The sequence below is a fragment of the Myotis yumanensis genome, unplaced genomic scaffold, assembly GCF_028538775.1.
Source record: "Myotis yumanensis isolate MYYU_CA2020_CCGP unplaced genomic scaffold, mMyoYum1.0.hap1 SCAF_3, whole genome shotgun sequence".
Lineage (NCBI taxonomy): Eukaryota > Metazoa > Chordata > Mammalia > Chiroptera > Vespertilionidae > Myotis > Myotis yumanensis.
The window spans coordinates 182,605,687-182,631,046 of record NW_027223754.1 but is presented as its reverse complement, the minus strand read 5'-3'; the positions used below and the strand labels follow the sequence as shown (position 1 = coordinate 182,631,046).

General features: G+C 43.1%; 1 protein-coding gene across 1 annotated transcript in view; it reads right to left on the bottom strand.

The window, feature by feature from the left end:
• The window catches only part of ST8SIA1 (ST8 alpha-N-acetyl-neuraminide alpha-2,8-sialyltransferase 1), a 141,969-nt gene extending 125,123 nt beyond the window's left edge, over window positions 1–16,846 (bottom strand). Inside the window, exon 1 of the mRNA XM_070410580.1 lies at window positions 16,204–16,846. Within this exon, the coding sequence (XP_070266681.1) occupies window positions 16,204–16,439 (236 nt within the window). The 5' untranslated portion in view covers window positions 16,440–16,846. The remainder of the gene's footprint in view (window positions 1–16,203) is intronic.
• Window positions 16,847–25,360: the final 8,514 nt, after the last annotated feature.

Below are 25,360 nucleotides of genomic sequence, written 5' to 3'. Positions count from 1 at the left end.
CATGCCCGTGACAGGAATGGAACCTGGGACCCTTCAGTCCACAGGCCAACACTCTATCCACTGAGTCAAACCAGTTAGGGCAGGAAAATAACTCTTAAAATAACAGGATCAGAAAATACAATTGTTTTATTTAAGATATTTTTCTTTTTCCTTGAAATGTCTACCATATGATGAAGCAAAAGTTCAGTTTTATTTTTAAATTACAGTTTTATTTAATTACTGAAGTCCTAGGAAAATGATGCAATGGTCCCATAAAGGTATTGCTTCTTAAATGTAGATCAAACAGTGCACTAGGTAAATTCCTCATAGCTGGGTCTCCTCCATGCTCAGTGAGGGCGGCTGCCACTGTACATACCCAGCTGTATGGGAATCTTTCTCAGTTGCTTTGGCCCCTTAAAAATTCCCTGAGGGAAATTCCACCACGTAATGTTAACAATCATTGTATGTCTGCTTTGTATGCAATAATCACTATTCACACTGAAATAGAGGAACCTCAAATCTGCCCTGAGCCAAAGTCAAAGATTTTCTATAACAACCAAAAAAACCAGATGTAAGCATTGATGGTGGGGGGCGGGGAAGGGGGAAACCTGTCAAGAAACTAATTTTAGCCCAGCCAGCCTAGCTCAGGGGTTGAGCATCAACCTATAAAGCAGGAGGTCACAGTTCGGTTCCCAGTCAGGGAACATGTCTGGGTTGTGGGCTCTATTCCCAATAAGGGGTGTGCAGGAGGCAGCCAATCAATGATTCTCTCTCATCATTGATGTTTCCATCCCTTCCTCTCTGAAATCAATAAAAAATATATTTTTAAAAAGAAACTAATTTTAGAAATTTATACTAAGAAAAATAAACAGATAAACATTTAAGATGTGTACACAAAGATGTTCGTCTCACCATCATTTATAAAGGTGCAAGATTACAATAATATTACTAGCCAATAACAGTGGATTAGTTAAATAAATTATAACTATCCCAACAAAGGAAAATCTTGCAGCCATTAAAAAAGTATGATGTAGATATACATATATTGTTACCAGAAAAATATTCACAATGTACTGTTGAACTCATTATATTTTTGTTTTATACATACACACAGAGGCATGGAATGGTCTCTAGGTGATTAAATGTCAGTCCTTTTTACAAATAAAACAGAATTGCACTTATTTAAATGCCCACTTTGAGAAAGTAAAACTCTTTTAAGAGGCTATTTGATTGCCCATGTCCAGTATTTACCAAATACATTGGAGAAATTTTTAAATAAAAAAATCTAACGTGCAAATTTCAATATCCTTTTTAAGGATCTTTTTGAAAAAAGTTATTTGTTCCAATATAACAACATTTTTAAAACTCACTGTAAATATTTTTTTTCCAAAATGAAAACCATAAAGCTATTTTATCACAAACTTAAAAGTTAAAAATGACTTAACTATATGAGAAAATGTTAAAGATGTAACAGTGAATGGATAAAAGTGGATAAAAAACTAAATACACAAAGTACACACAATTTAGTAATACATGCATATGCAAACAAAACTGCACAAAAGGAAGTGTTCAGAATGAATACTGCTGAGGGCTGAAATTATGAATGGTTTTTCTCCTTTTTACTACATTTTAAATTTTTCTACAGTTAGTATCTATTACCTCCCAAATCAGACAAATAATAAACACTATAAACATTTTAAATAAGCATGGGGAACACAAAATCATGTATATATTTGTTGTGTCAATAACTGAAACAGACACTTTTTTGAAAAAGTGCCTTCTCATTACACTCACTTAGAAATCTCTGGTAGTGCACTCTGTTACTTAAGCCCTGAATAATGGAGAACGTGTAGCTCTGAATTCATTTCAGCTTCTCTCTGACACCTAATTAAAGGAGTGACACAGCTCTTCTGGTCTTGGCTACTTCCCCCTGACACAATGCTATAGCTACAAGACAGTCCAACATAAAGGGAAAAAAATCAATAGCTTCGAAACTCAGCATAATTATCCAACACAGGCAAACTATAAACCTTGGAACGTAGACTACCTCACTCCATTTCTTACTGCCTTAATTAATGACACTAGACCAGACTGGAAATGTTAAAAATCAGGAACCATGTCCTACTTTCATCACTGTATCCCAGCACCTAGCTGGCACATAATAGGCATAGTAAATGTGGACAGATGAATGAACGAATAGGTGATTTATGGCTGGGCTCTGCTATCTTCCTTAAAATTCTGCTGGTCATTTTATAACATCCTTAGTGCTACCACTGTGGAAGAAGACGGTGTGTCATAAGGTCACGTTTCATGGTCACATGTTCCATTACTGAGGGTACAAATAATAGGCATAGGATACATCCAGGAAGCAGCTTTGCTCATCATTACGGCTTAATAATTGGCAATTATTCAGCACCTAATCCTCTGAAGGTAAGTCATGTTACCCACAGCTAAGGCTCAGAAAGGCCAAGTAAATTTTTCAAGGTCACAAAGTTAACAAATGACAGAACCAAGATCAAAACCTGATTCTCTGAGGCTCCAAAGTCCAGACTCTGTTTAGGGGGGAGAAGCATCCTGTCATCTCACCCCGTCAGGTGCAGATGGCTATGGGTTCTACGCTAATTATCTCACTTAATTCTCATCATAACCCTCTGAAGTGGGTTAGCATGGTATACCATTTTTCAGGCGACAAAATGAAACAGAGGCTAAGCAGCTTGCCCAAGGCCACAGAGCTCCCGATAGAGCCAAAATGGAATGAAAAACTGAGAAGAATTCTTAATGAATATCTATCACCTCCATCAGAAGGGACTGCACTCATGATATATAGTCAGGACCACTTCCAAGATGACTCACAACTCTATCAAAAGACAAACTGGCCATACTCTACACTAACATAAATAATTGTTCAATTGATCCAACTAGCTTCCTAACCCCTCCTCTTCCTCTCCAAAATGAAGAGTAATAAGCACCCAAATTGCAAAACACCACCCCCATTTGTAAAGCAAAGGAGAGAAGTACAGATATATCTAAATATTTTAGTTACAATCAAGTCAACAAATAAAAAATGTGTTCCATCCCCCTATCCTTTTCCCTGGCCAAATATACCTGCATAACAACCTGGAATGCCAAATTCATATCTAGGCTTCTCAGATTCCAGGACGTTGGGTACTGGACATGGTAACACAGAGAGAGAACGCCCCCAAGTGTGCATGTGACTCCCCAGTCCCATATGGAAGTTCCTTCCACAGCCTTCATTTCCCACAAAGAGCCATTCTTTGGCCATCTCTTGAGCCTCGGAGTGCTCACAGCAGCGGGGCAAGCCACACTCAGGGTGAAGGATGGGGAAATGCCTCATGCAGGCAGGCAGGCTTGGGTCATTTAGGCAGGGAATTCCAGGGTCAACAAAGGCCTCACTGACACCTTGCCCTCTTAAGAAGTGGGGAGACCACAGGAGCAGCAGAGTGAGGACCCCAAAAACTAGAGCACAGAGCATGGGCTCCTCTTGCCAAGGTTTGATGAGAACCCTCCCCATCTGCCACACAAGCTTTCAATAGAGACAGCTGCTTAGAGTAAATCTCTAAATGCATTCTCTCTCCCTACCCGTCCCTAACCAAGACCTGGCCATCTATCAAAGTACAATTCATTCACTCCCCTTCCAGTAGTCCAAGCATTTATAGTTTGTAGTCTCTAATTTTGTCTTTTAATTGCATGATAGTTTCTGGGTTTTTAAAATCCTTTCAACTGGATTGTTTTGTTTCTCTAAAGCAGTGGTTCTCGGCCAGGGGCAATTTTGCACCCCAGGAGACATTTTGCTAATCCTGGGGACATTTATGGTTATTTCATTTAGTGGACAGGGGGCTTGGATGTTACCAAACATTTTACAATGTACAGAACCACCCTTCACAATGAACTACGCAGCCTAAAATGTTAGTAGTGCTGAGACTTAACAGTGCAGAGACTAGGAAGCGCTGCTCTAAAGAACTCTTAGGACTCAGCCAGTGTGCCTCAGTGGTTGAGGGTAGACCTATGAACCAGGAGATCACAGTTTGATTCCTGGTCAGGGCACATGCCCGGGTTGCAGGCTTGATCCCCAGGGTGGGGTGTACAGCAGGCAGCCGATCAATGATTCTCTCTTATTGATGTTTCTATCTCTCTCTGTCCCTCTCCCTTTCTCTCTGAAATCAATAAAATATGTTTTAAAAAAACTCTTAGAGAGAGAGGATGCCATTTACTCCTTTGATCACCACATGGCCAAGCAGAGTGTTGGACCTCACAATGTATTTGTTGCCTGACTGACTAGCCATCTGGTCCCAAACCTTTCTAAACGTTCACTACACAATAATTTTAAAAAAATTAGGAACTATGCTCAGCTCTGAATGAATCAGGGGATGCAAATCTGAATGAATCAGCAGAAAAGGATGGCAAACTAGTACTTTTTATACCGCATGAAAATGCATCTGTCACTAGCAGATATTCAATACTTGTATATTTTTCTGTTCATTATTTCTCCCTTCATTAGCCAATAAATTTCAAGAAAGTAAGAATTAAGTTCACTATTATAGTTCCAGTATTTTCTACAGTAAAAGTGGTAGACACATAGGAGTAAAGCAGGGGTGGGCAAACTTTTTGACTCGAGGGCCACAATGGGTTCTTAAACTGGACCGGAGGGCCGGAACAAAAGCATGGATGGAGTGTTTGTGTGAACTAATATAAATTCAAAGTAAACATCATTACATAAAAGGGTACGGTCTTTTTTTTTTTTTTAGTTTTATTCATTTCATAGTTTGCCCACGGCTGGAGTAAAGGATGCTGCCTGGAGGAGAGATAACATGGATTAAGCTCTAATTATGTGCCAGAAACAGTTCTAAGCATTTTCAACACATTATCTATTTTAATGTGCACAGCAATCCTAAAAGAAGTCACATTTTACAGACCCAAAACTGGGCAATGAAAGGCTGACTTGCTGAAGAACACAGCACGTGGTGGAATCAGGATTTCAGCACAGCTAACTTCAGAACGTTAGCTCTTAACCTCTACACTGCATGGTCAAAAACAGTGATAACTGGCTAGTGAAGAGCGGGAGATGTGGCCTTGAAGGAAAACATTCCAGGCAGAGGGAATGGCATGAGAAAAACCAACACAATGTGGCTTATTTCAGGAGCTATAACTCTTAACTGCTGAAAGATGATGCTGGAGAAGTAATCATGGCCAGATCATAAGGGAGATATATATTCTATAGAGCAATGTTTCCTTTAACCAAAATTATCAGTAAAGGAACATAGGCTTTGAATCAAATAGTTCTGGGTTAGAAAGCCAACCCCATCATTTTGTTAAAGGATCTCACTGAGCCTCAATTTCCTTACCTGTGAAACAAAGAACATACAAATATCTATGTTATTAAGCAGCTGTGGGAACAAAAAATAACAAATATAAGAACTAAGAACCAGGCCTGGTGCATTTTGTGTCCAATAAATATTAATGACTTGTTTTTGTCATTGTGGTTGCTGTTAATGAAGTTTTTCACATTTGTACATCTGCAACACAATTGAAGCTTATTTTCTCAAGCACCACAACTTATTAAACCATCCTTTTCCTTAACTAATTTTAAAGTAAATTTCTATATAATAAAAGGGTAATAAGCAAATCGACCAAATGGCGGAACAACCGGTCGCTGCTGGGGGGGGGGGGGGGGGGGGGGGTGCGCAGACACTCAAGGAAGGGGCTGCCCCCTGGTGGTCAGTGCGCTCCCAGAGGAGGAGCACCACTGTAGCGGTGGTGAGAGCCTCTCCCACCTTCACAGCAGCGCTAAGGATGTCCGCCTGACAGTGGGGAGCGGGCCTAAGCCATCAGTCGGACATCCCCTGAGGGCTCTCAGACTGCAAGAGGGTGCAGGCCAGACTGAGGGCTGCCCCCCCCCCCCCGGCGAGTGCACAAATCTTGTGCACCGGGCCTCTAATATCTATATCTACATCTACATCTACATCTACATCTATATCTATAGTATATGTATCACTGCACCTACATCTCATCCCCTCTATAGTGCCTCTGTGCCCACCAGGGCAACAGTGAAAATACCTGAAGCTTCTGATATCCATAGATTCAAAAATAGGGACAGAAAAGAAGCCACATAAATCTAGAACTGCTTGCACTAGTGTTTCATTTAGAATATGGGAAAGGAAAGAAAAACACCGCTGCTCAGAGTAATGGTTACCACCCAGTAAATAGACAGGATATTCAAAGTACTTTGGTGTGTTACCCTTGTCCCAAACCAACCAACAACACTGGCATACCAGTGTCTTTGGATACTTGATGTTTGTTCATTTCTTTTTTTTTTTTTATGAAATCGTGTATTTAATGGGTTATCATAGTGCCTAGTATAAAGGAAGGGATTGGTAATTTTTTTTTTACTTTTTTATTAAATTTATTGAGGTGACATAGGTTTAAGGGCACAAATCTATATCATGTGTATATTGCACTGTGTGTTCACCACCCAAATTCAAATCTTCTTCTGTTACCATATATTTGCCTGCCCCCCTTTACCCTGAACCATACCTTAAGACCATTCAGACTCGCAGGGGTCCTCAAACTACGGCCCGCGGGCCACATGCAAATACAAATATTGTATTTGTTCCCGTCTTGTTTTTTTACTTCAAAATAAGATATGTGCAGTGTGCATAGGAATTTGTTCATGGTTTTTTTTAAACTATAGTCCATCCCTCCAATGGTCTGAGGGACAGTGAACTGGCCCCCTGTTTAAAAAGTTTGAGGACCCCTGATTCAGAGATTTTGACCTGGCTTCCACCTACCTTCCAGTCTACATTACCTACTATAGTCTCTGTGGGCCACTTACTAACTTTGCATACAGGCTGCACACCAGGCTCTTCCACACCGTCCTGCTTTGGCCTTTGTTATTGTCTCTGCCAGGAGCATCCTTCTGCCCTCACCTCCTACTACTACCCCATCTTACAGCCTTCAAGGCTTAGTACAAGCACCACCACCTCTGTGATTTCCCTCCTTCTGATAGAATGACATGCCATGTTCCACAAACTAGCCCAACACTTTGCTTGTGTTTCTATTCTTACAACTACTTTATACTAAACAGAGGTGTGTGGTGAGCATCATTCTAGGTACTTTCTGTATGCTATCATGTAATTTCCTAAACTTGTATGAAATGATTACAAACCCCACTTTACACATGGGAAAACTGAAGCTCTGAGTTGAACTTACCAATGATCACACAACAAGAAAGGGATACATCCAGAATTCCAACCATTCTAACAGCTCCTTAATCCCTAAGTCTTTCTCTGGGCTTTGTTGCCTCTCTTTGATGGCCCTATTTTCAGTTGGTTAGTTAACTGTAAATATATGCCTGTCCCATGGGACTACAGAAAATCCCTTGATGACAGGGACCAGGGCATATTCATCTATAAATGTAATCACTTATACAAGGTTCTTGGGAGAATTAAATGAGTCAATACACTTAAAGCACCCATAGTGCCATAATAATAATACGAGCCAAATAATTTGTTGTGGTGGTTGTTACTATGTCAGGTACTAAAAATAAAGCCTTGCACTTAAATTCTGAACTGAGGTTTTCTTCTGAGAAGCAAATGAAATAGGTAAGGACCAGAAATGCCAAATGCCACTTTGGTTTGGCATTTCCCCACTACTTGACTACCCAATCAAAAGCAACAAGAGTCACATAGAAACTTTCTTAAGGATGTTAGGGAAATTCCCTATTTAGTTCAAAACTCTTGCAGCTTTGTTACTTTCTTGCTGCCCTCTACTATGAGATTTGTCAAGGTACCCCTCTGAGAAGTCAGTACTTAACAAGTTGTGAGCTGGGGTATAAAATTTCAAATGCCCAAACAAGCGGGCACTTGGTTAGCTTCGGCCAGCTAAGCTGCCCACTCGGACTACATCTGAGTGCATTTCTTTTTCTTGCAAATAAACTCTTGCATGCTTTGCTGCTATTTGGTACTGTATCTTGTTTGAATTCCTTCCTACAAGCAAGACATGAACCAGGGGCGCAGAGACCACCTCTAACATATTGGTGCCATGACTTGGATTGTGCAAACTGTAAGTCTTCTAGCCATGAGGCTGGAAAGAGGGCTATTTTGCTTTTTGCTTCTTATCCAGGATCGAGAGGGTGAGGCAGAAATTGCAATTAATCAGGGAGAAATGACTGAGAGGAAAACAAAAGTAATTTTGTTTGGTGATGAACTGGCACAAAGATAAGAGACACATCTTCCCTCAAGTCTGCAAAGTGGACACTCTCAGGCAACTGAGGGTTTCTGTGTAGGTGTTTGAGGGACTCCTTGCAATGGGTAAGGGCCTAATAGGGACTTCAGAACACATTTGTAATTAAACTTTAACCTGCCCGCGGGGCACATGTAAGGGCTGGCCATCCAGCGCTCAGGGTCCTCATAGTGGTTCTAGACAGCCTGCAAGAGAAACTGAGACATATAAGAGGAGTGGGGACGGCCAATGGTTTCATGGCCTCTGGGAGCCCCCTCTGCTAGCAGCACACTTTGACCCATTACAGGGAGCCCTGAGAACTCTGCTAGCAGTTATGACTTCCTCATGCCCACATGCTCAGCATATTATTTTGGCCCATAGGAACTGCCATGAATTGATGTGTCTGGCCTGTCCAACCCGCTCCTGCATCTACATTCTTGGGTCCCTCTATGTAGAAATTGTATTATGGGTTTATGTTGCATCTGCCAAAGAGCTAGAAGGAAACATCACAGGACAGAGATGTTCAAAGGATTCTTCCTCGAGAACACTACATAGGTTCCACTTTTAACATGTATTCTCGAGGGGAACCAAGATGGCGGTGTAGGCAAATGCCTGTACTCGCTGCCTCCCACAACCACATCAAAATTACAGTCAAAATACAGAACTATCATCCAGAACCGCTGGAAAGCTGGCTGAATGGAAGTATTACAACTAGAGTACTAAAGAAAGCATATTGAGACTGGTAGGAGGTGCTGAGGCACGGAAGGGCTGGCCCAGTACCCACGTGTGTGGGGGAGCCACTTTTTTAATCGAGAGGGAGATCGCTTCTGAAGAGGCTGCCCAGAGGAGCAAGGGGTCCCAGCCCTACATCAGACACCCAGCCCAGGCTCCCAGAGCTGGGAAAAGAAGTCCCTATGGGCTGTAAAAACCAGTGCGGATTGGGGCTAAGTGCTGGAGACCCAGCTGCTCCTCTTAAAAGGCCGGCACCACGAACTGAACTTACAAGCTCCCGCTTCCTCTGAGTGCTTCCTCTGAGTGCTTCCTCTGAGCTCCAGTGCCGGGCAAGACTCTGAGGGAGCCAGACACACAGGAGGAGAAACTGGACTGTCTGGCATCGGGGCATGAACAGGGGGGTGGCTTTCTTCCAGACGGAGGTGCTTGCAGCAGTCTTTGTTCCCATGCAGGAACCTCCTCGGTTGCAGGGCTGACTGGCCGCCATTTCTGTTTGCTCCACACTGAGACCCCGCCCCACCCAATTTACAATCCCACCCAAGCTGTGCACAGCAGCTTTTGCAAATGAATGGCCTGTCCTTTCTCAGGCTAAAAACCTGTCAAACAAGGTGCAGCTGGGTCAGGGATCCCCAAACCTATTAATAAAAGGCCCAAGACCCAGCACCAGCCTGCCTTGCTTCACAGCTTAGCCTCATTGGGTACTTCCAAACCCTATACAAAGAGGAGGAATCTGAAGATCTCTCTGTGCTCCTGCTGGGTGGCCCCAGGAAGTAGCTGACTTGCACCTCCCTGGAGACTCAAGAGCCAGTGTACCCAGTGGTCAGTGTGAGACCATACCAGATTACAACTCTTTACATCCATAAGTGACACACTCAAGGGGCAGACTCAGCGAGCACCAAAGCCCCAGTGAAGTAAGTCCTGCTCCATAGGGTGTCTCCTGCACAGCAGCTCTCCCACTGTAGTTGCAGCTGGTCCTCATAGCCAATTGGCCTACAGGTCAATTCCTCCCAGTGACACCAACAGCAATCAAGGCTCAACTACAACAAGACTGTGCTCACAGCCCACTAATGGGTGCACCTAGAGTGTCCAACTCAGGTGATTGGGGAGGCTGAGCCAGTGGGCCCTATAGGGCACCTACTACACAAGGCCACTCTATCAACTCAAGGAGACTTAGCAGCTCTACCCAATACATAGAAACAAACACATGGAAGCAGCCAAAATGTGGAGACAAAGCCACATGTCACAAATGAAGAAATGGAAGAAAGAAAATTACTGGATATAGAGTTCAAAAACACAGTTATAAGGTTACTCAAGAATCTTCTAGAAACCTCCAAAGGACTTAGAGAGACTTTCAAGGATCTTAGTGAGAATGCCAAAAAAATGGAAAAAGACCAGTCAGAAATTAAGCATACACTGACTGAAATAAAGAATAATATACAGGGATTCAACAGAAGACTAGAGGATCCCAAGGATCAAATCAATGATTTGAAATATGATGAAGCAAAAAACGCCCAACTAGAAGAGCAAAAAAAAAAAGAATCCAAAAATATGAAGATAGTGTAAGGAGTCTCTGGGACAACTTCAAGCGTACCAACATCCGAATTATGAGGGTGCCAGAAGAAGAGAGATATTGAAAACCTATTTGAAGAAATAATGACAGAAAACTTCCCCTACCTGGTGAAAGAAATAGACTTACAAGTCCAGGAAGCGCAGAGAACCCCAAACAAGAGGAACCCAAAGAGGACCACACCAAGACACATCATAATTAAAACGCCAAGGGCAAAGGACAAAGAGAATATTAAAAGCAGCAAGAAAAAAGCAGTTAGTTACCTACAAGGGAGTGCCTATACAACTGTCAGCTGATTTCTCAACAGAAACTATGCAGGCCAGAAGGGAGTGGCAAGAAATATTCAAAGTGATGAATAGCAAGAATCTACAACCAAGATCACTCTACCCAGCAAAGCTATCACTTAGAATTGGAGGTCAGATAAAGAGCTTCACAGACAAGAAAAAGCTAAAGGAGTTCATCACCACCAAACCAGTATTATATAAAATGCTAAAGGGTATTCTTTAAGAAGAGGAAGAAGAAGAAAAGGTAAAGATAAAAAATATGAACAATAAAGTGGAAGAAATACATATCTATCAACAACTGAATCTAAAAAATCAAACGAATGAAAAATCTGATGAACAGAATGGTGAATGGAATAAAATGAGGGCATGGAAATGGAACAGATTGATGATTCTCAGAGGGAAGTGGGTGTGGAGGGCTGCGGAAAGAGATTAGACAAAGATCTTATATACATGTATGCATTACCTATGGACACAGACAATAGGGTGGCAAGGGCCTGGGGCGGGGTGGGAACTGGGTGGGGGGGGGAGAGTAACCTCTGTAATAATCTCAACAATAAAAATTAATTTTTAAAAAAGCATATATTCTCCAACATTTTCAGGCAACACACTGGTCTGAACAGACTTGTTCAAGATCTATGGATAACCAATGAGGCAGTAGTTCCCATGCACCCATGTCTCAATTTATACTGTTATTTACAAATTTCTTAATGTTCTTTTGGATTGGCTTTTTACTCTTTTGTTGTCTTGGAATGCCTCCTTTTTCAGAATTGCTCTTCTACAGGTCAACAGTTTTCTATATAACTTTTCTCCTTATTTGCTCATTTGCCTGTGCACTTCCAGACATACCATTTGAAGCTTGTTTTGGTCTTTTCTGCAATCATACACAATGAATAAACTCCTATTCTTACCTCTAACTTTTACTCATGTGGGAGGCCTAGGCTGCAGAAAGAAGAGCTATCTCTTATTTTACTCAAGAGCTAACTTTACAGGTTCCCAATATAACTGAAATCTGTTGGCTCTGCCATCAGCAGCCTAGAATGAGGATTGACCATCCTCTAATGGGACTCCTGGCCAATTCTTATCTTATTCCATAGACCCTAACAGGTTAACTTGTCTAAGCACAACCCAATTTTTTAAATTATTCCAAAACTTAATGTAACACCTTGGTGTTTTCAGCCCTTGTCCACCATATTCTATACAAAGCTTAACAAGAATTTCTCCCATCTGGCAGACAGAAGTGTTTTTCACTGTGACCAGGAGGGCCTCACTTTCAAATTCTCAGAGAACAAAACCTCCTAGAATTGTGGCACAACCCGAAATGCTACCTGCTGTTATAAAATGGCACACACAAATCAGCAGGTATTTGCAATGGATCCCTTATTAAAGCAGAACCAAATGCTACTAACTATACACTCCAATCCTTAAATAGCTCTATTACCTGCAATACAACTTTGCAGATACAGACTAGACAAAACTGCAACAGAACCATTCTTTCCCCATCTAAGGGAAAAACAAGAAGACACTACCCTGGATGCAATACATCAGCACTGCCATCAATCACTAATTGATTAAATCATTCCTCCCCAGACCCCACTAAACCTAATGATACTAATGGATATCTTTGCTTACTCAAAGGACTTATGTTCCTAGGACAAACACCCCAAAGTGGAATAGCTCAACAATACATTAATCCATCTGCAACCACAGGAATAGGGACAATAGGCTACACCACATCCCCAGAGCAAACTGTTCAGATTTATTGTCCTCACAAAAGGTGCAAAAGGGCCATAGATTTCCTTGTGCTAGGCCTCACAGCCTTAATTGGAAGCCTAATTAGGCTAGCAGGGAGCATTACCTACAGTGCTGTTCCAGCCAAAAATATAACTGCTTCAATGACCACTATTGCTACTACTAATGGCAGAGACTTAAGATAATTTTTTCAATCAATAAATTCAATAGCCAAGATGGTCACTGATAACCACATAGCATTCGATTACTTATTAGCTTCCCAAGGAGGCGTATGTACCCTAGCAAACACCTCGTGCTGTTTTTACATCAATACAACTGGCCAAATTGAAGCAGACGTTCAAATCATTTAAAAACATGCCACTTGGTTATGGAATTTTAATCTAGAAGGCATGAAAGATACTAGTTGGAATACAATTAAGAGGCATTTCCCAATTTAACTTGGTTCTTACCCTTGTTAGATCCACTAACAACTCTCATACTTATCTGCACCTTCGGTCCCTGCATAATAAACAAACTAACAACTTTTCTTTCCTCCCAGATACAGGCAATACATCTACAAATGATGGTTCAACAAGGCTGTCAGCTCATACATCAAAATCCATTGGACCAGGCTACCCGGCACTTCCACTCCACCCCAATCTAGCCACCCCAGACAGAGAGCAAGGGATATCGGGCCAACACAGCTCCCTTGTCCAATTCAGCAGAAGTAGAGTCAGAAGCCAGACTAGCGTCCCTCAACTTTTCAAACGAATTTGACCGATATCACTTGAAGGGGGGAAAGTTAGGGGGTAGCTAGATAGACATGAATGGCGATAGATGGATAAAATCAAGGGGGTGGCATGGGAGATGCTTACGCAAGAATTAAGCAAGAGTTATCAGACCCAAGAACGAAGACTTGAAACCTCCTCCAGGATGTGGTCTAACAGAGTAACATCCAGGTGGGGTAGCTTTGAAACCTGAGGAGGTATTTTTTTTCCCCACAACCCAATTCCAGGGTATAAAATTTAAAATGCTCAAAGGAGCAGGGCACTTGGTTCTGCGTCAGCCAGCTATCCTGCCCACTCTGCTCTCTATGTCTAAGGGTATTTCTTTTTCTTGCAAATAAACTCTTGCATGCTTTGCTGCTATTTGGTACTGTCTCTTGTTTGAATTCCTTTCTACAAGTAAGACAAGAACCGGGTGCACAGAAACCACCTCTAACCTTCTGTCTGACCTGTCTAATATTTAGAAAACATACACTACTACTTGCATACTAAAAATCCAGATGGTAAAATAAACAGAGAGAGAGAGAGAGAGAGAGAGAGAGAGAGAGAGAGAATGGATTTTCGCAAACATGAGAGTAAAAAAAAAATTTGACTTACCAAACCATGATACTTTTACTCTCATTTAAAACTCCTTGTCCCTGTTTATTTGCTTAAGTGTAAGGGGTGTAAGAGAGTGTGGGTAGAATATGGACCAATAAAGTTTCTCTACAAATTTGGCAGGTGAAATATTCCAAATTCATATGGGCTGGCAAGCTGTTCTTATTTAAGTTGTAACATATAACATATATCATTTATAAAAGTTATAACACTATTGTCTGGATTATGCCAGACATCTATCATCAGGTTGTTGTTTTTTATTATTTAAACCTTATACCAACCCTGCAAGGTATGTTATTATCTCATTTATAAATAAGAAAACCGAGACTCAAAGAGATAGAATAACTTGACGAAGATGCTCTGCTGTTTATCTAATCATGGCATAGGCAGTCTAAAAATTCAGGCTTCTCTGAAGCACCGCACTCTTTTCAGTAAGTAGCAGTGCCTCTTACACCATTTTACAGCACTAACTTGGAGGGATCAGCGTTTAGGCAGTTTGTATAGTGTGTGCATTTCAGTAAGTAATTCTCTGCACATAGAGACAAGACCAAATGACAGCTAAACAACCAAAGATTACTCCAGGCTACAGATAGCAAGGGGCAAATGTGTCTCAGAAAACTGTCAGCCTGTGTGTCTCAGAATATCAGGTATTTTCCACTTGATTACATCTTCCAAAAGAAATCTATTCTCCAATGGAGCTTCATTATTCCTCCTCCCATACAAAAAAAAGGGGGGGCGGAATTCTTTCATTGGAAACCAATGGGACGCTCTTAACTCATTTCCTTATATTACATGGAAGTGCTTTCTGTCTTCAGAGAAAAGAACTGCTGGATGCTATGCCTTTTGAGTGCTTTTGAGTCCAACAATCAATACTGTGGAGGTCAGAGAAGATAAATCCTCATATCCTTTTAAGGGAGAGGGGTGATTTTAAACTTAATGAGAGCAGAAGTCTAAAAAGAGAGAGAAATGAAAAGTCTTCCCTCCCAGTTTAAAGAAGAATTTAGCAACCTTCCCCAAAAGAATTGCCTAATTCTTTGACCTTCTTTCCAGGACCAGGCCTGAGAGGAGGGAGGAAACTGTATGTTTTTCAAGTGCTTTTTAAAAAATTTATAGATGTTTCTGAACGTTTGGAACAGTCACGAAAAATGTTTAAATTGGCTCTCACCTGCCCATGAGCTGCCTGAAAGGTCCTATGCAGAGCAGAGGAAAGCACTCCCCGCCCAGACCACTATAGTCACCGGAAGAGCCAACCGCAGCATCCTCAGCCCCAGGGACGGAAGGTGAGAGGGGCATCTGACAGGGGTGGAAGCATCAGTGTGTCCCCCAACATGCCCTGGGAGGCGGAAAGGAAGTGGGAAGCAGTTCTGTCTTCCCTCCAATCCACAGGCAACCCCTGCTGCCAAGAACTTATTTTTAGACAGTTAAGCTGAAATTCCCAGAAAGGAAGGAAAACTACAACCTCTGAGGGACCCTCAGAGTTCTGGTATCCAACCTGGTTATCGTTTTTTGTCTGTTTTCTGAGGTCAAGTCCCTCCTTAACGCAATCTCCCATCCTTCAGAAGGCTTCCCTCGCCAAAGCCCAGAGAAAGATCTGGGAGCTTTAGAGCTTTTGTGATGAAAAGCCCAGCAGGGACACTTCCAAGGTACTTGACCTTGGAGAAGGATCCTTCTGAAGACTCAGTCTGTGGTTGGTAAGATGGGGTTAATAGCTGTTATTGGAAAGTTGCTGAGACTCCAACATATAAATGACACAGCACTGGCTCTTAGTAGGGCATCAGGAAGCGCCCTGTGTTTGTGACAGGCACACTGCACAAAGCCACTGGATCCTGGCTGAGTGTGCATGTTTTCACTGCCCAAGACTTGGCCTCGAGTCCCTCATCAGGGATGTGTGTTGCCAATCATTCACGGAACCTCATTAAAACACAGCCGACCTGCTTCTCGTTCTCTATAGCTTCAGATGTCTTGCAGAGCCCAAGAGAGGAATTCTCATTAAGTGCAAGGCACAAAGTTCGCCTGGGTCCCCCCTTCCCGCCAGTTATCACCAAGTCGCAGACTGCAAGTCAGGCTTGGGCAGAAATGCGTACAGGCTTTTTGCACGGGCAAAGCAGGTGTCTGCCTCTTTCTTGAGGTAAAGGGTGGTCAGAGCTCCTGCCTCAAGTCTCCAGGTCAGGAATGGGAAGGAAAGACTGGAAGAAAGGGATGCCTCTGCGAGGCGGTCCTCGCTAGTGACCCTGTCCTCCGCGCACCGGGGGGAAAGGACACGAGCGAGGAGGAGACACGAGGGCAGAGGTACCTGAAAAGCCTGGCCGCCGTCTGGTTCCTCTTCCACGCCGTGCCCTGTTGCAGCACCGCCTGCACGATCTCCTTCTCGTTGGGCAGCCGGTAGACTGGGAAGATGTAGAGCCAACAGAGGACCACGACGCAGAGGGCACTGGCTCCCACCGGCAGCCGGGTCCGCGGGAACTTCCACGCCAGGACAGCCATGGCCCCTCTGGACGTGTGCCGCCGGGCCCGCCCGCAGGGACTCATCGCAGCCCCAGGGTCCCGGGGGGCGGGGGGCGGGGGGTCGGCGAAGACCAGAGCCTCAGCACAACGCTAAGCGAAGTGGCCCCCCATGCACACACACCTTTCGCTTTCTTGCCCGCGCTCGCACAAACGCTTCTTCGGCCCCCACGGCCCCAGAGGTCAGAGTGAGGATTGTTTTTGAAATGCAACTTTTTCAAGGATGTCTTTCTAGGGGACGCGGCCGGGGGGCAAGTCACGAGCTACGGCCATGGTTGCTTCCCCTGAAGAAGGCGGGCGCTGGGTTCTCCGCTGGCGCGGAGAGCGGCGGCGACCAGTGGCTCCCGCGGGTTCTGCAGCATCACTGTCGCCCGCGGCGTGGGTCCGGGGAGCGGCTCGGCTCCCTCCCAGACATTTGGCCCGCGGCGTCCCCTTCCGAGAGATGCTCCTGCGCCCTTCGCCGCCTCTCCCCGCCTCCCGCGCAGCGGCGCCGCCAGGCACCCCCCAGACGCGCTCTCCGCGCCCCGCCAAGTCCTTGGAAATTTCCACGGCGGCCCGGGACGGCTATCCAGCCCCGGGCTCCTCCGCCTCGCCAGCCAGGACCCTCGCTCCCCGCCCCTCCCCGAGAAGAAAAGAACTCGCTCTCATCAGTGAATTCAGCAGCGCGCCGCAGCCTTCCGCTGCGCCTCGGACTTCGCAGACAAACGCCCGGGGATTGGTGGAAATCAAGGTCCCCTCCCTCCCCCACTCGCCAAATTGCCGTCTCCGACCCGCTCAGATCCGCGACGCTCGGCTGGAGCGCGCGCCCCTCTCCCGCCCTTGCTCTCTGGAGATAGAGGCAAACAATAAAAAAAAAAATTAAAAATTAAATTTAAAAAAAACACTACCCCTCAAAATATATAAATATCCCTCAGTGTGACAGAGAAGGGCTGATAACCTGACCCTTGGACTCGCAGCCGCTATTGCAGGAACTGTCACCCTGGTCTCTCTCTCTACCTGGTTGGTTATATACCCGCAGTGAGAGGCGAGAAGGCCGGCGGAGATTTAACCCCTCCTGTGCTCCCACCCCCGGTACCGGGTCCGGGAGCCGCAGCTACAACCAGCAACAGTGCGCGCGCGCGCGTGCACACAGACACACACCGACGCTCCCGGGCCCGCGCGCGCGCGCACGAGGAGGTGCGTGCACAGCGCGGTCCTCCGCCTCGCCTCCGCCCTGCAGGGGAAAGCGCTGCTGCATCCAGATGTGCAGGCAGCTGGTGCCCACGCACGCAGACCTCCCGACGCGACGATGCTTTGGAGGCGCGGCCGTCAACTCCACCTTTTGGATGAAAGGTCCCTTGCTTCTCGATGTCTTTCTCACTCCACGCACTAGTTCATCGCCACCTTGGAAAAGTGCCACCCGCCTGGACCCGCGGAGCGGAGGGACCCAACGTGAGCCATGTATGCTTGCCTAGGCGGCCGACGCACGGCTCGGATACCTCCTAGCGGTTGCTTAATGTCATTTGGTTAAGCATCTTGTGGAGCGCAAAGTGTGCAAGGACAAAGGAGAAAGGCGGCTGCCTACTAACCAGGTTGGCTCAGTCATCACGAAACCAAAATCTAACGCCTGCGGTCCATTTGCGCAGCCCACCAGTGTGCAGCGCCCAGTGCAACCTGCACTGACAGCTATGCGGCCTGCTCTCTTTCCCCAGCACCTTTCATCACAAACAAGTGAGACTTAAGAAAGTTAGTTACCAACAAAACCAACCATCTTCGTTTCATTCTTCCAGCACTACCATGCTCTCTCGGGAGCATGACACTGAAAAGCAGAAGTCTGCGACCAAAAAATATGCCTCTTTGGGATAGTGATTATTTTAAGCTGGTTCTTCTTAAGGCCCAGAAAGCTCTGTGAAGAACTTTTAACCTTCCTTCTAACTGCTAAACGAATTTAAGATGGAAGTCTGATACCAGGCTTTAGGAAGGAACTACCACCCCAGACCGTAGTTCACCTTCCTATGACCCCTACCTTCTCCTTAGTCTGGAATGACATATATGCCTCATCTTGCCTTACTGGCTTTGTATTCTCACGCTTATGTGAATTCCTGTGCGTATTAAAATTGATTTTTCTCCTGTTAATCTGTCTTATGTCATTTCAACTGTTGGGCCAGTCTTAAGAACCAAGAGAGGAAGGGGGAAACTATCCCCTCCCATACAACCCACTGCCCTCCACCTGAAGCATGACCCAGAAATCTCTCTTCTGTAGGTAAGTCAGTGGAGAGGGAAAATCCTGAAGTCCCCAAATTATATCTTAACCACCGTGGAACCTAGTAAAGATTCTTTGAAATGAATATCACCTGAAGTCCTGCAAAGTACTACTAACCAACCCAACCTCTTCTGCTCTGGAAATAGAAGGGAGATGGAGACATGGGAAACCTTTTGCATAGTTGCCAGGGCTATGGAGAAATCACCTGCCTCCTTTGTTCCTATAATTTAAATAAACACAAACCACCCTAATTTTTCTTTTCTTCCCCAAGTTCAAGGGATACTTGTAGAGTAAATAACAAATAAATAATCTCACAACCAAAAATAAGACATATTGCAGTTATAAAGGGGTTATGTAAATGTTTCCCCATCAAACCTTATAAAAATAAATCAAAGTTGCATCTTAAAACCGAGAGACTTCTGTGATGGGAAGTGCTGTTTTGCCTTCTGAAAATCAAAATTCTCTTATTCTTGTTGCCTCGGGCCCCACCCTACAATCCAACCTCCTTCCTGCTTTTCCTTAGCGTGAGCACCGAATCTAGTCAAGCCATTGCCTACCCCCTTCAAAGTCACTTTTGTCACTGTTGTGTGGTACACCTTCTTTCTTCCATGGGATGATTTTTCTCCCTCCAGACAAATCCAATGCATCATTCAAAGCCAAACCAACTAGCTAGGCATTTCTCTCTCCATGTGTTCCCAAACCAAGTAAAACACAGGCTTTATGGGGTAGGAACACAATAAGTGTGGATTCTGCTTCTATCACCTTTGACCTTCTGTTCTGAATGTCAATAGTATTTGCTGCTCTGACAGTTGATAAAGCATTTAGGTATGTTATGTTACTAGCTCTGTTCATATGTAACTTTGTCTCATTAACTGGGCAGGAAAAGTATTTGGTCTCTTATTTCGAACTAGAGGCCCGGTGCACAAAATTTGTGCACTGAGGGGGAGGGGGAGGTCCCCTCAGCCCGGCCAGCACCCTCTCACAGTCCAGGCGGTCAGTCGAACATCCTTAGCACTCCCGCCCCCACTGCTGTGCTCTATACTCCCTGTGGGAGCACACTGACCACCGGGGGCAGATACTCAGCGTCTGCCCCCTGGTGGTCAGTGCACATCATAGTGGCCGGTTGTTCCCTGTTCAGTTGATTTGCATATTAGCCTTTTATTATATAGGATGACAAGCTTGTGCTTTTTTTTTTAAATCTAAATGAGGACATGCCTACAAATCTAAGGGAAGAGCAGGAACAGTATTTTACATTTTATTCATATTCCTCTAGGACTTATGCGTATATGTACTCAACAAATAATTGTTGCTTGATTGTTTGCTTGATAAATTTGAAGGCCTCAAATTTATGCAGGCTATTGCTAAGGCAGTACTGTTTAAGAAAAAGTATAAACTCCCACCGTTTAATGTTTTAAATAAAAGATTTTACCTGATACTTAGATATCTGGCTTATATAACTTCTAGTAGATAATTTATGTATTGTTTTATACTTCTGCATCTGAGTATACATACAGCGTTTGCTCAGGAATTAAACAACTTGAAAAAAAATTTTTTCAATCTTTATTATTGAAAGTATTACAGATGTCCCCTTTTTCCCCCCATTTGATCCTTCCTAGCCCACAACACTCCCCCCCACCAGGCCTTCACCCACTATTATCTGTGTTCATGGGTTATGCATAAATGTATACAAGCTCTTTGGTTGATCACTTTCCACCCACCCACTTAATCCTGCTTTCCCTCTGAGATCGCTCAGTCTGTTCCATGCTTCTATGTCTCTGGTTCTATTTTTTTTCCACCAGTTTATTTTGTTCATTAGATTCAACAGATGAGTGAGATCATGTGATACTTGTTTTTCTCTGACTGGCTATTTCACTTAGCATAATACTCTCCAGGTCCTTCCATGCTATCTCAAAAGGTAAGAGATCCTTCCTTTTCACTGCTGTATAGTATTCCATGGTGTAAATGAACCACAGCTTTTTTATTTACTCATCTACTGATGGGCACTTGGGCTGTTTCCTGATCTTAACTACTGTAAATTGCACTGCTATGAACATAGGGGTGCATATATTCCTTCTGACTGAATCTACTCCTAGAAGTGGGATCACTGGATCAAATGGCAGATCCATATTTAATTTTTTGAGGAAACACCATACTGTTTTCCATAATGGCTGCACCAGCCTGCATTCCCACCAGCAGTATACTAGGAACTAAACAACTTTTAAAATTCTTTAAATGTTTATTTACTGAACTAGTAAACATAATGTGCAAAGCTACTTTATGACATAAGTAAACTTGATGGGCAGTGAATCTGTGATATCAGAGTTGTAATGAAAGCCGGTAAGAGGTAGAACCATCACAGCACTGAAGCCATGGAGAGGACAAGAAGCACCTTTCATTGAAATGTTGTGAGAGAACACCAGAAAGATGACCAAGTGAATGGGACACACACAATTTTGAGGGGTTTCTGAGGCTTTCAGGTAGAAATATCGCCTCGGCAGGGAGATATTTGTATCTGGAACTTGGAGGAGAGGTTTGGACATAATATAGGGTGACCCCAAAAAATGTATACACACACTTTGAAAAATTATAAAGGCAGTGTTTATTAAAATACATTTCATTGTCAAAATGGAGCTATCAGCTGTTAAACTGTATATATATTTTTGAGATGCCCTGTATATATTTGGAAATTATGAGCCTGTAAGTGGTGGGTGACATAGATGAAATTGTTTAGTGAAGGAAAACACAGGAAGGAGAGAACGTGCCCAGGACTGAGCTATGAATACCCAGCCTACGTTGGCCAGATACAAGAAAATTCATGTGCAAAAGAGTTGAAAAAGGGTAGGCCCCAAAGGTGGAGTAAAAACCCAGAAAATATGGTGCCACAGAAGGTAAGAGAATAAAATACTGAATGGGGAAAGACATAATCAATGGTGTAAAAAAAGGAAATATTATTTCCCTTCATGTTATATGTATTTTTGAGGTGATCCAAGGAGTCTGGTCATGGTCTGGTTGGAATATCAGAATTTTGTGAATAGATAGTTAATAATTTTGAAAATATATAGTTTTGGCAAAGTATGTTGGGAAGGAAATGAGCACTTTGGAGTACAGCAACAGTCCCATGATTTCCCAAAAGGCTACCTCAGATGCATGAACTATAAAAAGGAGGAAGAGTCGGAGGAGGGAAGCTAACACTTATTGAGACACTACGTGTAAGTAACACTTAGCATCTTTTAACTCATCTAATCCCCCAGCAGCTCTCTGGGACATGTGTTGTTATGCCAGTTTTTCAAAGGAGCAATTTGAGGCAGATAGAGGTTAAACACTTTACATCATTTTATTCTTTATCAAGGTCTGCCTAAAAATATCTTGAGAAAAACCTTTTACAAACAAATGGATAGGTCCCTGACAGAGTAACCCTAAGCAACAGAACTGAAAGGGCTTGGGGTATTGTTCTTCCCACATATGCAGAGAGGGATTAGTAAAAGTGTGCTAATCTTTTTATGCTAAAAAGAATATATCATTGATTAACTTTATGAAAATATTCATCTTTACTTAATTTAAAAAAATCCTAGGTCCCTAGGTTTGGGGTAAAGAGAATGAAGCATTTATTCCATCTCAGCATTTATTCCAATTGGCTAAGTTCTGCCAATTCTTTGCATGTCTTTAGAATCTAATCTTCCCTTTTGTTACCATCTCAATTCTGCTTCTGATTTCTTTTGGTCTCCTAACATAGTCCTTGCCCACACTCTTTTCATTCATATGTCTTGTGTACCACTGACATATTTATCTTTATAAGAAACTCTTTTAATCATACCATCCTGCTCTTAAATAAGGACTCCCAGGTACCCTCATATATGTATCTAAAACCCATAACTTAGCAAGCAGGATGTACCACAATTTCACCAATCCTTATGCTCAGTCTTATATCCCCATGCAAACAAGTGCCTCCAACCAAGTCATGCCACCCATGTCCCTTACCTTTCTTTTGCTTTCTCCACTTACCTAAGCTTCTTCATTTGAAATTGTGTCTCCCTTCCTCTGCCTATACTCCAGATCTCTCCCGTCTTCGGATCCCACCCTTGAAGGTTTCTTCTGTATGTTTCTTTTCCCCCACACCATTGGAAGCCATGGTAGCCTTTCCCCTAGAGATTTCATGCCAATAACTATGAACCTCTGTTAGCAGTGCATCTAGAACTATTGCAACAGAGTGGGTTTGGAGTCCCACTTTGTTTTATTATCTGCATATTAGATTTGCATGATTTGCCTTCTCAGCTTTTACACTTAAGAGCAGGCACCAATCAAAGACCAATAAAAGGCCATCTGTCTACACATTGTTACTCTTTCTACTCCAGTTTTTTCTTAAGATTTTAAAATTGATATATTATATACACACACATATGTATATTACACTGCAATATGCATAGAAAATTTATTCAAAGAAAAAATGACTTATTAACAAAGTTTACTTTTTTGCATATCCAACTTTTGCTTTATATTACTTTCCTATGTTTGAATGTTTTTATCATGAGCAAGTATTACTTCTGGAAAAAAGAGGCAGACTGATGAACAAAAATAGATCCAGAGACAGAGCATTGAACAGACCGTCAAACCTCAGAGGGAAGTCTGGGGAGAGCTGGAGAGGGGGGTAAGAGATCAACCAAAGAACATATATGCATGCGTATGAGCATAACCAATGGACATAGACAGTCGGGGGGGGGGGGGTGAGGGCATGCGCTGGGGAGTGGGAGCAGCCAGGGAGAGCTCAATGGGGGGAAAAGAAGACATATGTAATACTTTAAACAATAAAGAATTTAAATTTTTTAAAAAGCGGTGAAAAAAAAGAAAATGGTGATTTCTCAGGTCAAGGAAGAGATAAAAGGGAGAACAGAGAACTGAATAAAAGAAAGAGGTGTGAATGAAGAACAAGGAAACAAAGGCTCTGGCCAATAATAAGATCTGAAGTCAACATCTGGATGATGACGTGGTGGGCTAGGCTCCCACTGTTGCTAACTGAAGCTTTAGTTTCAGTCCCAGTCACATTCTAGCTGTGGTCCTATGTCCTGGGACAATGAAGGAGGAAGAAGATAAATTCCAGGTGGCAAGGGCTTTTCATGTATTTGCTTTCAGCTGCAGAGGAAGCCTTTGTGTTCAAAATCTTGGCTCATCTCATAGAATGCCCATCTGCATTTTCTGCCAGGCGATGGGTTTTGTGCTACAAGAGGCAAGTATCACAAGTCATTAATTATACCAGATGGTGGTGGAAGACTTAATAGACAACATAAATCTGCTGGGGAAACAAACATCAACAAATCACTTCAGGAAATAGCATCCATCCATATATCATTCAGTCACTAGTTTTGCCACAGTGGATATCAGTCATTGAAGTTGGTACAATAGCCATAAATTAAGTAAGTCATCCAGAAATACAGATAGGAAATTCCTATTTTTATAAAATGTAAGATCTCAGAATGACCAATTCTAGGAAAAAAAATAAAAGTTTCCTCTATATTTGGTCAGAAATATAGCTCAGTGTGCAGCAGTCATAGTGCAGGCTGCATGGAGCCCTGTGAAAACAGAACATTCATGAAAAACATACTTGTCACAGTGGCAGGTACATGGAACCTGTGACAGTTACCATTCTGAGTAGAAAATGATACTGCACTAAGGGACCAATAATGAGACCAAAAGTTATATGTTGAATCCTTTGGTAGGCCAATTTTCATTCGTCTATTTGTTTTCAGCCTATGTTGTAAATTGGCCCTCAACTATGACAATAAATCTATCTCTATTGCTGGAAAGCTACTCAAATGGCTTATTCTGCAGATGGCAGGTCAGTAGAATCATTTTGGAAATGAAAGAGAGCCAATCATTATGAACACAGAAGATACCTGTAACTCCTATCAGTGGGGGGAAAAAATGTTAAATATTATTTCAAGAATCTTACCTGTTGTTTTGCTTTTGATATGAGATAGAGATACCACATAGGACCTAGTAATAGCTTACCTCCCACTATTTTCCATAGAATACTATCTTGGTCTATCTTCCTTTCATCACCTGACCACAAACTCCTCCAGCTCACCCACCATTCTTGCATCCCTCCCTGCTCCCTGCTGATGCTCCTTTGCCCCCAATACCTCCTGCTGGAGTCTGTGGTCAGTGGCCCTCACCAGGGACCCTCCAATTGGCCCAAGGGTTCAAAAGTAGCTCTAAATCCAGTATGTGTACATTGAAGCAAATTAAAGGACTTCATATGAAGCACAGAAGCAAACAATGCCAAATAGCAAGTAGTAATGGTACACATTTCTGGAAAAGCAATTTCCGTGTTATTATGTACACCTCCCCAGAAGTTCAGATCTGTAGGGGAATTGTTGTGTAAAGTGAACTACAGGGGAGCAGAATTTTAATAGTTATTATAGACATGTATTTACTATATTAAAAAAAATGAGTAGCCCTAGCTGGTTTGGCTCAGTGGATAAAGCGTTGGCCTGTGGATTGAAGGGTCCTGAGTTTGATTCCAGTCAAGGGCACGTACCTCAGTGCAGGCTCCTCATCCGCCAGGCCCTGGTTGGGCAAGTGCAAGAGGCAACCAATCGATGTGTCTCTCTCATATCAATGTTTCTCTCTGTCTTTCCCTCTCTCTTCTGCTCTCTGAAAATCAATGGAAAAATATCCTTGGGTGAGGATTTAAAAATAAGTAAGAAAAAAA